The 18,773-nt window shown below is 36.9% G+C and overlaps 1 protein-coding gene across 1 annotated transcript in view; it reads right to left on the reverse strand.

Annotated features, from left to right (window-relative positions):
• The window catches only part of LOC128983821 (synaptic vesicular amine transporter), a 107,793-nt gene that overhangs the window by 15,787 nt on the left and 73,233 nt on the right, over nt 1-18,773 (reverse strand). The window contains exons 3-8 of the mRNA XM_054403139.1: nt 14,986-15,132; nt 14,629-14,773; nt 14,254-14,312; nt 12,670-12,753; nt 10,594-10,776; nt 5,835-5,936 (exon numbers count right to left, since the gene is read on the reverse strand). Coding sequence (XP_054259114.1) covers nt 5,835-5,936; nt 10,594-10,776; nt 12,670-12,753; nt 14,254-14,312; nt 14,629-14,773; nt 14,986-15,132 — 720 coding nt within the window. The remainder of the gene's footprint in view (nt 1-5,834; nt 5,937-10,593; nt 10,777-12,669; nt 12,754-14,253; nt 14,313-14,628; nt 14,774-14,985; nt 15,133-18,773) is intronic.

The raw sequence follows: 18,773 nt of genomic DNA on the forward strand, positions 1-18,773 counted from the left end.
TATGGCAACAAAGAGTACAAACTGAACTATCTCGGCCAGTCTTTTCTTGCTTAAAAATATGTAAGTCACTACAATGTAAACATTTAACGTTCATTTGTCCGAGATTGGACTATCACAACGGTGGTACACCACTATATGTACCCATCAAATGTTCAATTGAAAGGTTGATGCAAGCGGTCATGTTCGCATTCCCTCCAGCCACCCACAGTTCTTCGTCGTACTGGCGGCATTTGATTTTAAATTGAAATGAAATAAGAAAGTTAACTAAACAACAGAAAACACTATAAAGGCATTGGAATTTTGATACACATTGTAAATTAAATGATAATATGGTAATGTAACGGATAACTGCCCTGTGAATAATCACTTTTAAACATTCACTTCATCACATCGAACTGTAACTACATGATAATCAGTAAAATACGATGTAAGCTAAATCAATTTAACCATAGACAAAAAGAATTAAATATTTATCCTTAAACACTTTGTTGTCTAGTATTGATAGGAAACTCTTCATTATGAACCAGACTTAGTTAACAGATTGAAACAAAATATAAATTCCGGCTTTGCTCTGGAAGTTTTAAGTCCTGCAGTCTGTGGTTAACCTTAAAAACTATTTCAAACTACGTTCATATGTGTTATTTGTAAACAAAGGGAAATGAGTTTGATCAAATGTAAACAGATGGCGCCGCCTTCCAAACTTTAGCCCTTAACTGTACTTAATTGGTGCCCTTTCCAAATACTCTGAGACATATTTGCACATCTACGTGAAAATACCTTTAATTTGACACCTCAAACTTTAAAATCCATCAAGCCGTTATTGAGTTACGACTGTGAAAAGAAAACTGCTTGCGTATTAATATATAGATAACTAGGTGGCGTTCGCAGAGGCATCGAAAAATTGAGCGGAGTCATCAAGGGTTCATATTATCATTGACTATACATTGTTTTGTCATACTGCAGTAAAAAAAGTCGTTTTTAATGCATGCGTTACGGGTCTAAAGTAGAATTTTTACTCTTTAGGGAGTAAAAATCGCTTTTAGCCTCTATGGAGTAAAAATCAGCTGTTGTCAACTCAGTTGTAAATTTCTATTGTAAACGATTCCATGTATCGAAATATGTATCGATTCGTGCTTCGTAATTAATTTAGTCTACAGTCTCTTCCCATAGCATATTAACATTGCAGATACATTAATCCATTCCCACACTCAACACTGCTCACCTTTACTACTTACTTCACCACATCCTACGTCATGGACCTGTTTCCCTCTCTACCCATAGCATTTTAGGATTGCAGATACATTAATTTAATTGCCAAAGACAGTTCCCACACTCAGCACTGCAAGCCTTACTACTTCCTTCACCACTTCCTACGTCATGGTGCCTGTTTCCTTCCCTTCTCATAGCATTTTAGGATTGAAGATACATTAATCTAACTGCTACAAACGGTTTCCAGTCCCCCCACTCCACACTGCTCACCTTACTACTTCCTTCACCTCTTCTTACGTCACGGACCTGTTTCCCTCTCTTACCATTGAATATTAAGATTGTAGATACCTTAATCGAATCGTCATAAACAGTTCCTACACTCCGGACAGCTCGCCTTGACTACTTCCTTCACCACTTCCTACGACTCAGACCAATTTCCTGTTTCCCTCCCTTCCCTTAGCATTATTGGATTGAAAATACCTTAATCTATTGGTCATAAACAGATCCCACACTCCGAACAACTCGCTACTACTACTACTTCCTTCACCACTTCCTATGTCACCGACCTGATTCCCTCCCTTTCCATAGCATTTTAGGATTGCATATACCTTAGTCTAATCTTAATAAACAGGTCCCACACTCCGGACAGCTCGCATTTACTAATTCCTTCACCACTTCCTATGTCACGGACCTGTTTCCCTCTCTTCCCTTAACATTATTGGATTGAAAATACCTTAATCTTTTGGTCATGAATAGATCCCATACTCCGGACAACTCGCCTTTACTGCTTCCTTCACCACTTCCTACGTCACGGACCGGTTTTCCTCCCTTCCCATAGCATTTTAGGTTTGTAGATACCTTAATCTAATCGTCATAAACAGTTTCCACACTCCGGACAGCTCGCATTGGAGTGAAAATTTAAAAACGCACGTTTTCAGGAAAAGCACTTTGCAAATTCTTTTCCCCTTTTTTCAAAACTTTTATTATTATTTTTATTTCATTAACATTTGAAGTTTCATAGAATGTCCATGGTAACGCAATATCTATGGTAGTTTCTTTTTAAAAGAGCGTCTTTAGTGGAAAAACACAAAATCCTGTCACGACCATAACGGACGTTTAAATTAATATTAAAAATAGTTAATATTATTTTTATAACTATGTTTTGCTATAAACTTATTTACTTTTATGAGCATTATACAATAAAAAGGTCACTGAGCTTTTGGTATATTTGGTCTTTCTAGAAAAAAATAAAAAAACTCAAAAAATTGAAAAAAAGCCAATAAAATCTTTTTAAGTTTGTATAACTCCGAAAAAACTTACCTGAGACCCGAAAAATCGCTATGTTTGTATAGAGGTGTGCTTCTTTTGTGTATAAAACATTGAAATGTGACGATATTTTAATTTTTGAAATTTTTATGATAGAAATCATAAACGTGATGGTCAGGGACAAGCGGTACGGTCGTGAATTGTCTGGAATAATCTAAATCTTTCTAAAAAATCCTTAAATTATCCTGTTTGTTATAATAAAAATATGTGTTTCAATTGAACTAAACTGTTCAATTTACAATTATATTAAAGTTATTGTCACGACCAAACACACTATAATCCATAAGGCTGAATTGGTCGTGAAAAAACCCGCGATGGTCGTGAAACTTTGGTCGTGAAATTACGTGTTATTTGGCTCTGTTCTGGCGGTAGCCCTGCACCTCATGTTCGAGGATACAAAGTGGACTTCTAGGTTAATCTAGCAATTGAAATATCTTATAAACAAAAATTAACACCATGTCTACTTCATTGAATGACTACCGGCACTACAATCCTGACGTACACCCCGAACTAGTCTCTAAAACCAACTGACTCTATCGACGCCAGGCTTGCCACTGTCATGCTCCAAAGTTGAAAATGTTTCCCAAATGGTCGTGACGCCAAATCGAGGGACAGACTTATTTTGTCATGGTAGTCAGTTTGTAATGACAATAAAATTATAATATGCTCCTTTTTTCTAAGTTTAATAACCATTGATGACATAAAAATATGGCTTTATATATTTCGGCATGAATAATTAGTCTAAAAACAGCGTGAAAGTTGGAAAATGTACCCTAGGGACACGTCATGGTCGTGAATTTTGAGACTTTAAAAATATGAAAAAAATACCTAGAACCTATTTAAAACCAAATAAATGTGTGTAACATGTTGCCCCCGTCCCAAAAATATTAAAACACATAATAATAAACTAAAAATCCAGTATCTACGAAGTAAAAGGCCAGGGACATGAAAACGTACGTTTTTAAATTTTCACTCATTGACTACTTCCTTCACCACTTCCTACGTCACGGACCTGTTTTCCTCCCTTCCCATAGCATTTTAGGATTGCAAATACCTTAATCAAATGGTTATAAACAGATCCCACCCCGAACAGCTTGCCTTTACTATTTCCTTCACCACTTCCTACGTCACGGACCTGTTTCCTTCCCTTCCAATAGCATTTTAGGATTGCAGATACCTTATTTTATCGTCTAAAACAGTTCCCACACTCCGGACGGCTCACCTTGACTACTTCCTTCACCACTTCCTACGTCACGGACCCGTTTTCCTCCCTTTCCATAGAATTTTAGGAATGCAGATACCTACCTAATCGTCTTAAACAGTGTCCACACTCCAGACTGCTCACCTTTACTACTTCCTTCGCCACTTCCTACGTCACGGACCTCAAGCTGGTGTCGTCATTTGATTATATTTATGATCCATACCACCGTTTATGTTCTAATATCTGTGGAACAGTGCTATTTCTTTATCTACTGCATTCAAAAGTCAAAAGCTGATCATTATTATGTCTTTGTTTATGTGTCAAATACTGCTTCCATAAGGATTACATTGAAACTTTGAGACCCAGTGGGGCGGATTCCTGAGAGACTTTTTTAACGCCATATAGATGTTGGCACTCACCGATATGGTCTTTGTCACCATGCAAAAACGTCGCCATTTAAAAACGATTGATTCAGCCATCTAGGAGGAGTTTGCATATTACAAAATGCATAAAAGTCGTTGTATAAGATCCCTTTACTAATTCCTTCACCACTTCCTACGTCGCGGACCTGTTTCCCTCTCTTCCCTTAACATTATTGGATTGAAAATACCTTAATCTATTGGTCATGAACAGATCCCACTCCGGACAACTCGCCTTTACTGCTTCCTTCACCACTTCCTACGTCACGGACCGGTTTTCCTCCCTTCCCATAGCATATTAGGTTTGTAGATACCTTAATCTAATCGTCATAAATAGTTTCCACACTCCGGACAGCTCGCATAGACTACTTCCTTCACAACTTTCCACGACACGGGCCTGTTTCCTTCCCTTCCAATAGTATTTTAGGATTGCAGATAACTTAATCTAATCGTCATAAACAGTTCCCACACTCTGGATAGCTCGCCTTGACTACTTCCTTCACCATTTCCTACGTCGTGGACCCGTTTTCCTCCCTTACCATAGCATTTTAGGATTGCAGATACCTTAATCTAACCGTCACAAACAGTTCCCAGTGTTCCCACAATACGGACTGCTTGCCTTTTCTACTTCCTTTACCACTTCCTACGTCGCGGACCTGTTTTCCTCCCTTCCCATAGCATTTTAGGACTGTAGATACCTTAATCTAATCGTCATAAACAGTTTCCACACTACGGACAGCTCGCCTTGACTACTTCTTTTACCACTTCCTATGTCGCGGACCTATTTTCCTCCCTTCCCATAGCATTTTAGGATTGTAGATACCTTAATCTAATCATCAAAAACAGTTTCCACACTCTGGACAGCTTGCCTTGACTACTTTCTTTACCACTTCCTACGTCGCGGACCCGTTTTCCTCCCTTCCTATAGAATTTTAGGAATGCAGATACCTAAATCGAATCGTCATAAGCAGTTTCCACACTCCAGACTGCTCACCTTTACTACTTCCTTGACCACTTCCTACGTCACGGACCTCAAGCTAGTGTCGTCATTTGATTATATTTATGATCCATACCGTTAATGTTCTAATATCTGTGGAATAATGCTATCAGCTAATTTTTTATCTACTGCATTCAAAAGTCAACAGCTGATCATATGTCTTTGTTTATGTGTCAAATACTGCTTCCATAAGGATTACATTGAAACTTTGACACCCAGGGCAGATTCCTGAAAGACTTTTTTAACGCCATATAGATGTTAGCACTCACCAATATGGTCTTTATCACCATGTGAAATTTGAAAACGATTGCTTCAGCCGTCTAGGAGGAGTTTGCGTATTACGAAATGCATAAAAGTCGATGTATAAGAGCTTCGCTCGCTCCGCTCAATAACTTAGGAAAGTAACTGTTATAAATTGGTAACATTTTAAATAAGCAGCTGATTTGTTCATAGACTACCTACTAAAAAAAATTTATTTTCACAAAAGATTAGTAAACCTAATTTTGATACACTGTGTAAAGTTTCATAAGTATCGGTGCATAAATGGGCTCTTTATACAAACTTTTTATGACTACTTTATAATTTTAGTATGATCTTTTTGTAATTGGAATTACAAAATGGACCGATATTCAACTGGTCAAACTTAAGAATTTAGTAAACATGATTAGATTGTAAATGTTACCAGCAGCAATGATGATGTAGGGGTCAGTGACCAGGGACTTAAGAGAAGGAGGCTCCACTTCAGCCTTCACCACTCCTGGCTGCAGCAGTAGCAACTGCAGGACTGCAACACCACAGTAATAATTACAAAACCACAATGATGATGTAGGGGTCAGTGACTAGGAACGACAGAGAAGGAGGCCCCACTTCATCCTTCACCACTCCTGGCTGCAGCAGTAGCAACTGCAGCACTGCAACTGCAACACCACAGTAATAATTACAAAACCCCAATGATGATGTAGGGGTGAGTGACCAGGGACTTCAGAGAAGGAAGCTCCACTTCCGCCTTCGCCACTCCTGGCTGCAGCAGTAGCAACAACACCACAGTCATAATTACAAAACCCCAATGATGATGTAGGGCTGAGTGACCAGGGACTTCAGAGAAGGAAGCTCCACTTCCGCCTTCGCCACTCCTGGCTGCAGCAGTAGCAACAACACCACAGTCATAATTACAAAACCCCAATGATGATGTAGGGGTGAGTGACCAGGGACTTCAGAGGAGGAAGCTCCACTTCAGCCTTCGTCACTCCTGGCTGAAGCAGTAGTGACAAGGGACTTCAGAGAAGGAAGCTCCACTTCAGCCTTCGTCACTGCTGGCTGCAGCAGTAGAAACTGCAGGACTGCAACACATTAGCAATGTTTATAAAACCACAATGATGATTCAACAAAAAAACGTTTTTTCTAATATCTGAGTTTTTCTAAGCCGTCACTTTTTCATTGGCCTGTCTTTGAGGTAGGGACACTGTAGTTAGTAACATTGTTACACGGATCCACAATGAATCTCAGATGAAATTGGCTGAACTTGTTGAAGACCAGTCAATAAGTTTCATTGCCCGAGACATATCTTACTAATATTATAAATCTCAAAGTTTGTGAGTTTGTGTGTGTGTTTGTGTGTGTGTGTGTTGCTCAATCACGCATATACTACTGGACGGATTGGGCTGAAATTTGGCATGATGATAGCTCACATTCCCGATTAACATTAAAGCATATTCTTATCTCAAAAATCTTTTCGGGCTCCGCCCCAGTGGCTCTGTAGTTCCCCATGTTAACCTTATGATTTTTCATATTTAAAAGGAATTAATGAATCTTAACAGCTGTTTCAATTAAACAAGTTGGTTCTGTTCTTTGATGTTCAATAGCATCAAAGTTACAAGGATTACCAACAGGGTGCAGCACTATATATCTTACTAATATTATAAATCTCAAAGTTTGTGAGTTTGTGTGTGTGTTTGTGTGTGTGTGTGTTGCTCAATCACGCATATACTACTGGACGGATTGGGCTGAAATTTGGCATGATGATAGCTCACATTCCCGATTAACATTAAAGCATATTCTTATCTCAAAAATCTTTTCGGGCTCCGCCCCAGTGGCTCTGTAGTTCCCCATGTTAACCTTATGATTTTTCATATTTAAAAGGAATTAATGAATCTTAACAGCTGTTTCAATTAAACAAGTTGGTTCTGTTCTTTGATGTTCAATAGCATCAAAGTTACAAGGATTACCAACAGGGTGCAGCACTATATATTTTTTTTTATTTATGACAACAGCTAATTTCCAACCAAAAGGTGAGTGAGCGTAGCGAACGAACTTCAACCTGGACGCGAGTTAGCGTAGCGAACGAGCTAACCTGAAGGCAAGTGAGCGCAGCGAACGAGCTCCAACCTAAAGGTGAGTGAGCGTAGCGAACGAACTTCAACCAGGACGTGAATGAGCCATGCGAATACTTATGAAGTTAAACGGGGCAAAGCCTGCGGGTACAGCTAGTAATAATTATAAATGTAAAAGTTTGTGTGTTTGTTTGTTTGTTTGTTTGTTTGTTTGTTTGTGTGTTTGAAGTTCAATCACGCATAAACCACTGGACAGATTGGGCTGAAATTTGGCATGATGATAGCTCACATTCCCGATTAACATTAAAGCATATTCTTATCTCAAAAATCTTTTCGGGCTCCGCCCCAGTGGCTCTGTAGTTCCCCATGTTAACCTTATGATTTTTCATATTTAAAAGGAATTAATGAATCTTAACAGCTGTTTCAATTAAACAAGTTGGTTCTGTTCTTTGATGTTCAATAGCATCAAAGTTACAAGGATTACCAACAGGGTGCAGCACTATATATCTTACTAATATTATAAATCTCAAAGTTTGTGAGTTTGTGTGTGTGTTTGTGTGTGTGTGTGTTGCTCAATCACGCATATACTACTGGACGGATTGGGCTGAAATTTGGCATGATGATAGCTCACATTCCCGATTAACATTAAAGCATATTCTTATCTCAAAAATCTTTTCGGGCTCCGCCCCAGTGGCTCTGTAGTTCCCCATGTTAACCTTATGATTTTTCATATTTAAAAGGAATTAATGAATCTTAACAGCTGTTTCAATTAAACAAGTTGGTTCTGTTCTTTGATGTTCAATAGCATCAAAGTTACAAGGATTACCAACAGGGTGCAGCACTATATATTTTTTTTTATTTATGACAACAGCTAATTTCCAACCAAAAGGTGAGTGAGCGTAGCGAACGAACTTCAACCTGGACGCGAGTTAGCGTAGCGAACGAGCTAACCTGAAGGCAAGTGAGCGCAGCGAACGAGCTCCAACCTAAAGGTGAGTGAGCGTAGCGAACGAACTTCAACCAGGACGTGAATGAGCCATGCGAATACTTATGAAGTTAAACGGGGCAAAGCCTGCGGGTACAGCTAGTAATAATTATAAATGTAAAAGTTTGTGTGTTTGTTTGTTTGTTTGTTTGTTTGTTTGTTTGTGTGTTTGAAGTTCAATCACGCATAAACCACTGGACAGATTGGGCTGAAATTTGGCATGATGATAGCTTACATTCCCGATTAACATATAGGCATATTCTTATCTCAAAAATCCTTTCGGGCTCCGCCCCAGTGGCTCTGTAATTCCCCATGTTAACCTTAAGAGTATTCATATTTAAAGGGAATTAAAGAATTTAGTCAGCTGTTTCAACTAAAGAAGTTAATTCTATAATATGAAAAAGCATTAAATAAACGGTATCAGCATTCTGACACATACTTTCTCCCATAAGTTTGTCAACAACCTTTATCATGTGTAAGCGGTGAGAGTAAATATACGGAAATGGGATTTGTACAATTTTGTTCAGAATTTAAAGGAATATAACATGCTAAATTTTGATCAAAATTGTTCGGGCCATTTTTGGGAAAATCCAATTTTTCTGTTATTTAATGGGGGTTTTATGGGAAAATGACATAATTTACAATAACTTTTAAACCGTAATTTTTCCAGAAATGGGATTTGTACCATTTTGTTCAGAATATAAAGGACTATGACATACTAAATTTTTATCAAAATCGTTCAGGCCATTTTTGGGAAAATCCTATTTTTCCGTTTTTTTATGGGGTTTTATGGGAAAATCCCTATTAAAAATAAAAATGTCTAAAAAATAAAAAATAAACTATCAAAATTGTAAGGACTATAACATACTATGTTAAATCAAAACCGTATTTTTCTAAAATCCTTTTTTTCGTTATTTTATGGGGTTTTTATGGGAAAATCACATATTTGACCATAACTTTTGAACCGTAATTTTTACAGATATGGGATTTGTACTATTTTATTCAGAATTTAAAGGGCTACAACATACTAAATTTTTATCAAAATCGTTCGGGCCATTTTTGAGAAAATCCGATTTTTCCAGTTTTTTATGGGTTTTTATGGGAAAATCCCCATTAAAAATAAAAATTTCAAAAAAATGAAAAAAACGCCTGGAGATACCATAGATTAGAACCTACAAACCAAATTTCATCGAAATCGGACCACAGGTGTAGTCTCTAGCTCTGTACACATCCAGACACACAGACACACACACACACACACACACACACACACACACACACACACACACACACACAGACATCACTTCGAAAACCACTTTTTTGGGTCCAGGAGGACCTAAAACGAATATATCCACTCAAAACTCAAACTCGAAAATTTTGACGAAAACAATACTTTCTCCATATACTATGGTATAGGGGGAGAAAGTAAAAGTTATAAGATTTACCAACAGGGTGCAGCACTATATTTTTTTGCATTTATGAAAACAGCTAATTTGAACTAAGCAGCAACAAAAAACTGTGATTCACAATGAGAACAGTCAAAGTAGGATTGTTTACAGTTATGTTTATGTTTTTCATTTCATGAATAATTTGTGATATTTTGCGAATTGTTGATCATTTATTTTTCTCTATTGTTTAGGTGAAGTGGTAGAACATTATAGCTATGGTAGATGTGTAATACTATAAAATACTGTAAATTTAAAAAAGCAAATTGTATCAAACTGTGTCCTCCCTTATTGCAAACGCAAAGCTTGAGTATAACTGCAATAAGCATTTTATACTTATCTTCCAACCCCGTACGAAGGACGGGTACTCTGCTAGTGATTATATATAGATAACCTTATATATAATCATATATATATAACCTTATATATAAGATAAAAATCAATGACTTGATTTTTATGAAAAGAAACGTAACTCAATTATAGTACTACTGATGCATTATGGTTGTGCTTATATGTTTCTGATAGTCAATGAGTCACATAAGGAACAACTTTTACCAACTTTCAATATCAACATTTAGGGAATTAGTTAGTGCTACATTCTAAACATTTTCACCTCAAAATACTTTTAAACTCCATTCACTCAAGATACAAAGCCAAAATGTTAATTAAAAAACAACTAACTTCCATCTCCTAGTGCAAGTGCAGACAAAATGAGAAATGGTGCAGTTTTCCCGACAAATTCATACATGAATCCTCCAAATGGGGGTCCAATCAGCACTCCCAGGGCAAGGCCACCTAGAGCGATGCCCATGGCGTTACCTCTCTCCTTGTCATCAGGGTAGCGTTCAGCCAGCATTCCCATCCCTACAGGCAAAACAGCAATCTTAAACACCAGATATTAAAACATGTGGAACTTAAATTATCTGTGATATGTGCTCTTTCTTCATAGTGCCCTGAATCTGAATATTGACGAGAGATTATGAAAGCAGAGACAAATAGCTTGCACCTTTTAAATTAACTAGGTAGCCTAATCTAATGTTTTTTACCCAGTATCTACCTACATCTTTCTCCATCATCAATCTAGGTATATAATTAATTGGCAAGCATGTTTCTTTAAAACCTTTTTCCTCAGCTCGTGTACAAATATCGCAGGGAAAATCTGCGTATACTATTAAAAAATATTCTGCTGTAGATGTGCAGAATCCCTTTATGAATTAAAATAGGCAAAAAAATAAGCACAAAAATGAATTTAAAATTAAGAAAAAATTGACATGAGCCTTATGGGTTGCCATGCTGGTGACGAAAAAACAAATGGAAGAAATCCCAATCACATGCTTTGTTTACTGTGTGGGGGGATAGAGAAGTCTATACATTACACATTTTTGGTAGATTTTTAGACCACTAGACGACCTCTATTTTTTGACTAAATGCGTAAAAGGGGGACCAAGAAGCAAAATTCCCTGGACAGAAGGGTAGTCAGAAAAAGCACATTAGGGTCTACTGATCACGACAATGAATAATATGCATTTCCAAGAATTGTGGAAATGTACAATAAAATACAAATCATAAAATCACTCCGTGAGATACTAACGTAGCTAAGTCATCTTATAACCCATATTTGAATGGAGAACACATATAAGAACACTTGCATCAGTATTGAACCTTTTACTCGTAAATACCAATCAACCAATGTAAAACAATCCGGGAAATTTAATTTTAAATTTAAAAATAAACTTTTAACAAAACGCAAATGAAAATCAGGAAGTAATTTTCAAAATCTTGAAAACTGCAAATAACATTAGAGAAGAAAGTTTTGATAAATTACTAAACATCTGCACAGGACAGCCAATTAAACAAAACAAAGCTTCAATTTGCGTTTTGTTTGAAATAGCTCGCATGACAATTAATTCTATCTCTGGTTTTAGCGCATTGAATCTACACCAATCAGTTCAAAGATTAAAACCCCATTCATTTAAAACGAAGCAAAGTTAATTCTATAAACTTACCCCTTTTTGCCCTAATTATAATTTCTTTAAAATAAAAATAAATACCAACTTTATTGAATACTTTTTTGGCGTTACAATGTAATAGAGTAAAAGCGAGCGAACATTTTGTATTATTTTCCTTTCTATCTATCTATCTATGTAGTAAAATAATTTTCTACCAATTGACTTCAAAAACAGGTTGGGGTTTCAATGCACAAGTTAAATAAGTCGGTGTAGGATTACCTATCTTGAAAGATTAAACATTCAGTTACATTACAGTATTTTGATACGTGCATCAAATCAACGACTAGGCCTATACAGTATCCTTGTAACTACTTATCCTAATTTTAATTAAAATACCTTTCAAACTAAGCTATAGAAACAAACTCTTTTTATATAAATTTTATTTAATCAAAAGTAGATGTGTAGCTATGTCATATAATATATGGTATATTGTATAGTATTAAAATACATCTAAAGAGCCAGATTGTCTCCTTTTGCATCCTCTCACCGTCGAAAATGAGGCATCGGCAATATTGTATAAGTGAATCCCGTACGAAGGAAGGTAACTCTGCTAGTTAATGTGTCAAATGAAACTGATTGACAGAAGGACATATAAAATATGGTTTCTAAATACTGTATTTATTTAGTCACTAACAAGACTACAAGATCGCGCCACTCATCCTACACTCATCTCCATTCATACTTGGCTTATGGTCGCCATTTCATTGAAAAGTATTAAAGTATTTGAAGTAGAGAATGTTGGCCAAACCTGATACACTAGAGCAAGACGATCCAATTCCTTGCAGCGCCCTGGCGACGAACAGTACAGTGTAGCTCCGTCCAAACGCAAAAACTAAACATCAAACACTCATAAGATGAGTTGCATATAGTCAATTTCACTTACCGGTACATATTGCACGTGCTTTTGGACAAAATCAAACTTATTAATCTAATAGTTACATTTTGAGGTCACGTTTGATTAACTTCGGTCATAAAGTTAGACCCGTAATGGATGGCTTTGTCTAGTGAGTTAAGTCTATTACGACCACATGCTCAGCAATCGCCTTTGGCTCGTTGGGGCCTCCGGTTAAGGGTTAATCGTGTATTAGACGTTTACAGCATATTTTAGGATCGGAATATCCAATTACATCAGTAGGGAATCAGAAATCGTGCAAAGTTTCATGCATGAAAACATGGGGGGTCTCTATGCAAGGAGGGGTTACAATACCACACTCTCCTAATATTTGGATTACAGGATAATAACCCTGCTAGAAGTCAAGTATATCAAATTTCTATATCCCTGTTTGGTTCCCAGGAACAGCCAAAATCAATGGAAACAGATCCTGATAGTAGTAATAGTTGTCAACTATCTAGCAGTTATATCCCTAAGATTTAGACCGTTGCCCACGTAGTACCCATTAGAAACATTTAATGAGGGGGAGGCCACAATTAATGTGGTTCTTTTTAGATCCATGTCTTGGTGTAAGCACTGTAAACTTTGTACGGGTTCAATTCCTTTGCGCCCATAGAATAGTCATATAACTCGCAAAACGTGGTAAAATATTTCAAATTTTGTCATTAAATTTGCTAATTATTGAACAATCTAACGCTACCTAACGGGTAAAAGAGAAGATATACGAAACAAGTTTTCTTAACAAGTTGTAGATCCTCAAAAATGAGGGACTGCTGGTGCTGTCCGTTTTAGTAGGTAGTAGTACGACCAACCGTTAGCCCAACTATTGCCTATAGAAAAAACGTGTTTTGCCGTTTTCAGATGTCCGCCACTTTAGTATTTTAGGGGGGTTAACATTCGAAAATGTGACTGTTGCAAATTTTACCGTTGATTAAAAATAAATTACTACATCCTTTCAAAATTTTGGGTCTCTGGTTTTAAAATTATTTTGGGACCAATTAAAAGTCGGAGACTTTAATGTTATTTCCCATAAGAAATAGGGGGGGGGGGATTGGCAATGTGGGGATTAGTTGGAAATTGTTACTTTTGAGAATTATGAGAACCAAGACCTACAATCGTGCCAAATTTCACTAGAAGTGGGTAAACATTTGTATTCCTAGTGAGTCAGTCAGTCAGTTACACAAGCGGTTGTAGTATTTAGCTAGCTTATTATTTAGCATATTTCAGTTATATTAAAAAAATGACTGTACTATTTGTCATCAACTGGCTATTCAACGAATGTAGTAACATTTGTTTACCAACCCATTGTAATTTAACTGTACATTTCTCGTATTCAAAGCAATATTTGTTTCAACTTTAGTAAATAAAATGTAATATTAGGCAAATTAGTGTTTATATAGTTTTCAACAGAATGAGACTGAACATATTCCTGTTACTTACTTATTGTGGATAAAAACATGATCAAGAAACCAGTGAACATAGGAATGCTGTATCCAATCCTGAAACAAAAATTAATAAAATTAATAAACATAGAAAATTAAAAGTAGGCCTAGTATTAATGTTGTACACTAACTTTACTGGATATTTGACAGTACTGGTATCATGGCTTTGAATTGCTCTGAAGAAGGAGTAGAATAGGAAAAATTAACTACTTTAATTACCTGGTAAATGTCCAAAAGCATTCTCATCAATTGAACGAGCCAATTTGACTTGTTATCATTATTATCGGTTTTATTATTTATTATTTCATTATTGAAGAATAAAATGGCCCTGTCCAATCGTTCTATGAATCTGAGATGAGTGACAAAGGATCACCTGTGAGTGAGGGGACCGACAATCGGATTAGCCAGAAGTTGGACGAAGGCCTTAGATGCAAACATGATCCCGACAGCAACAGTCTCTTCAATCAGGTCCTTGTGGCGGTGTTGCCGCATCAACTCCTGTCTTAACGTAGCATTATCTACAGGATACATAACAGTTAGCTAATGGAATAATTTCACACTGGGGAGGCATATGCAATCCTAAAAACAATATTTTTGTCCATTCATTATTATTGAACTAAAATATCAAACTGAGATAAAGATGTGAAAGAAATCGTCAAGAAATGTAACTAATTGGTGGTGGAATCACAACTAAACTACGATATTGTATTTTGATGAGGTAATTGTTTACCCATGGGGTTGTCGGAAGAGTTGAGCGACAAGGGGCTGAGGGTGACTCCGGGTGCGAGGGTTGGAGCCACGCCCTCCTCCAGAGACTCGGACAACTTGCTCTCATTGGGGTGGCGGATGTCGTACAGGAACTCGGGGATGATGGGGACTGTAACAAAGAAAAGTACACGTAAAACTGTTTCTGATTGAGAGTTTGAGCCAAGAATTCTCTTCCTTTCTTTGATTAGACCTATCTTTAACTATGATTTGGTAGTCATATCATCTATGATTAGCTCAATCATCATTTTGTAGATGAGAGAGTTATGTTTATCATCTATGTAGTTACTACCATGTGCCCAGAAAGCGGACTATATGCCATCTCTTCAAGACTTGAATTGTGGGTAAAATTGGTCATCGTTCTAGCCTTCAAATATGAAAATAGCTGGTTTGATTTTAAGTGATATTCTTTTCAGATCCAGTAGCCATTTGTTACTAAACCCGACGAACTATGATTGACTATGAATTATGGTGTTATCTAACGAAAAGGTTGATAGTTAGATAGTAACAAGATCTGCAAGAACAATAACAGTAATTGATCTTTTGTCGAATTGTAATTCATGCACTAATAAAGGGCTATTTATTATTTGCACAATGACCACTCTAGTCATCATCATCATCATCATCATCATATATTAAAACGTGACAGGGATTTTTTTATTTCACGATTCTGAATCAACCACTTGACGGAGCGAGCACAAGGCGAGTACGGTCGAGCACGGTAGTGTTTATACCCGCAGATTGTTAAGTGTTCAACATACACTTAGCTCATAAATATAATAGTGTTTAAAGTCGTTTTGGTATAAATAGGCTAGCCTATCTAAAGACGGTGACACACTATCGATTTTTTCCTGATCAAGACCCCGAACCGAGCAGGGAGAAAGGATAAGGGAGATCGAAGGGAGCAGGTTCGATAGTGTGTCAGGGGTTGGTACACCGATCCAGACATCAGGCCGAGCAGGGAGACGAGCACTCTGGAGGCGGTTCTTTTACGAAAGATCAAAGAAAAGATCGGTCCGATGTACAGCGTGATGTACTACGATAGTGTGTCACGGTATATTTAGTACGCCGTCATGAGCGTCGCACCGAGCGGCCTTCTGCGCTAGCGTTGATAGTTCTAATTTAATATTGCAATTAAACTCTTTAATTGATAAAATAAATAAATGTTGGGTAATATTTTGCCGTCATACATTATGGGCATTTATGTTGTAATTTTGTGTTTTTTTTGTCAAGGTTGGAATTGTATTTGACAAGTTGAAACCGTTAAATCAATGATATCAATAATATTAAACTCGAATTAAGTAATTTAAGTTTTAATTTAAGTAATTTTACTCGAATTAAGTAAGGGATCCTGCGGAATATGTTCGTAAGGGATACACACAATGTTTCTATTTTATATTTCGAATTCCCTTTCAGGTAACGTATGCTATTAAAGGAAATTAAAATGATCATTCTGTAATATGTTATTTCATGTTTTATTGCAATTTATTATTACTGCCTCCGCGCTCTCACTCACACACGCTCTCCATCTCACTCTAAACTCCCTTTTGCCGCGCTCGGTAGAACTCGTCTGGTCTTGGCTTTGTTCGGGGAAATGTTCGGATTGAAATTTTGCTGATATTTACCTCCCTCCTCCCTTCTCCCTGCTCGGTTCGGGGTCTTGATCGTCGAAAAGATCGATAGTGTGTTACCCATCACCTTAAGTAAGCTCAATATATGAAAAACATGTTTTTTGCCAGTGTTTTCAAGCTATTACCCCATTTATACATATTCGCGGTTGTACAGTGCTTAGCATAAAGGCATGATAATGATATATGACAATCAAACAATCATATTGACGATGGTGTCTACCCAGTCATCAACAATGTGTGACTGAGCACACAATGACACTCTTGATTATAATCACACCTCAATTGATTGATCTTTGTTGTAACTATACAGCAAGTGCTTACCAAAGTTACTTTTGTTGTCGTAACTACTTACTTTATGTAAGATTGATGTGGTCAAGTCGACTCGGTCAATTAACAAGTTAAATGGAAAGCTCAATAAAATAGTATTGATAGAAACATAGATCAAGTTTTAACGATGCCAAATTCAGCTATGGTTCCTTTGGTATCCTGCGGAATATGTTCGTACAATGTTTCTATATTAGGCCTATATTTCGAATTTCCTTTCAGGTAACGTATGTTTATTGTTCAGCAGTCAAGTCAGCGCCGCGGAAGATGATAAGGCATTTGTGTATTTTTTTCGCTCACGGCCATGTTAAGCTGTACATTCACATTATTCGTTTAGCCACTGTATAGTTAAACAGGAGCACAATGTTAAGCTTCAGAGAATACCATGAATCAAGGCTGATGTATGAATCTACGCAGAAATTATGGGTTAGCTCCCAAAACTAACCAGATTTTGCATTATATTGGCTAAAGTACGTACGTTCCCGAGACTTTTCTCTTAATGATTTTTAACTTTAGTATGAGGCTTACTAGTAAATACCCCCGCCGCAGTAAACCTGCAGACTAAGCGAATTTACATTTACCTGATTGGATTTTCTATTAAATCTATTTATATAACATTAGGCTTAACAACTAGGCTACCTAGGTTTGATGCTACAGGTGTTAATAAAGTGTGCTTTTTTGTAAAATATAAATAGCTTATGTATAAAATAAATACATTTACCAAGTTTTATGAAAGTAGGTATATCCAAGCAAACTACAGAAGTTTACTTGTTCCCCATCACAATAACGGGGGGTTTTTAATTTACAGTTTTTAAATATTCTCCGTAACAAAAATATTTAAAAATACTAAATAATTTGTTTTCTAAGCTCTTTAAAACTGTTCAAGGAGAAATTGGGATATTTTATGTTTTGAAGGTCAAAAATGAGAAAACCCAATACTCCTTAAAACTCAGTTCCCACGGGTCCACCAAAGACTCTAGGATCATGCTGGTTCACGAACTCATTTAAGTTTATTCCGCCCTTCAAGCTAAATTTCATCAAAATCTGAAAAAAATACTCAAGTTATCACGTTCAATCGACATGCATAACAATTTGAATTAATCGTGTTTTTGTACCTCCGGGGACAATAAAATAATAAATATATCAGTCCCGAGTTTACGTATTACGTGCCTACTACTGCGGTAATAGCCACTTTATAGGGAAATTTGCTAAAAAAACACCCGAGGATCGAGAGTGTACTTTGGTAATTTAATTGAACACTTATAAAAAGTATCTAAAATTTTCTATCTAAAAATTGGGGTGACAGGGTCTATTTCTGTCCGGTTTGGTATGTGTACTTTAAACACCCATTCCTCAAAGTAAGTCTATAGCGCTATGAGGTATTTTATAAAGGAGTAGGTGGTAAGTGTTAAGTTCCCACAATAGAATACAGATATGCATTTACATTCAGTTTTATTCAGTTCTAAAGGTCAAATTCCTAAGCGGTGACTGATACCATAGATAAAAGGAGTACGACTGCAGCATTCAGCCTGACTGATACGACTGCAGCATTTAGCCCGACTGATACGACTGCAGCATTCAGCCTGACTGATATGACTGTAGCATTCAGCCTGACTGATAAAACTGCAGCATTCAGCCTGACTGATACGACTGCAGCATTCAGCCCGACTGATACGACTGCAGCATTCAGCCTGACTGATACGACTAAAGCATTCAGCCTGACTGATACGACTGCAGCATTCAGCCTGACTGATACGACTTCAGCATTCAGCCTGACTGATACGACTGCAGCATTAAG

The sequence above is a fragment of the Macrosteles quadrilineatus genome, unplaced genomic scaffold, assembly GCF_028750875.1.
Source record: "Macrosteles quadrilineatus isolate MER2022 unplaced genomic scaffold, UCM_ALF_1.0 Scaffold_1__1_contigs__length_201487025, whole genome shotgun sequence".
NCBI classification, from domain to species: Eukaryota; Metazoa; Arthropoda; class Insecta; order Hemiptera; family Cicadellidae; genus Macrosteles; species Macrosteles quadrilineatus.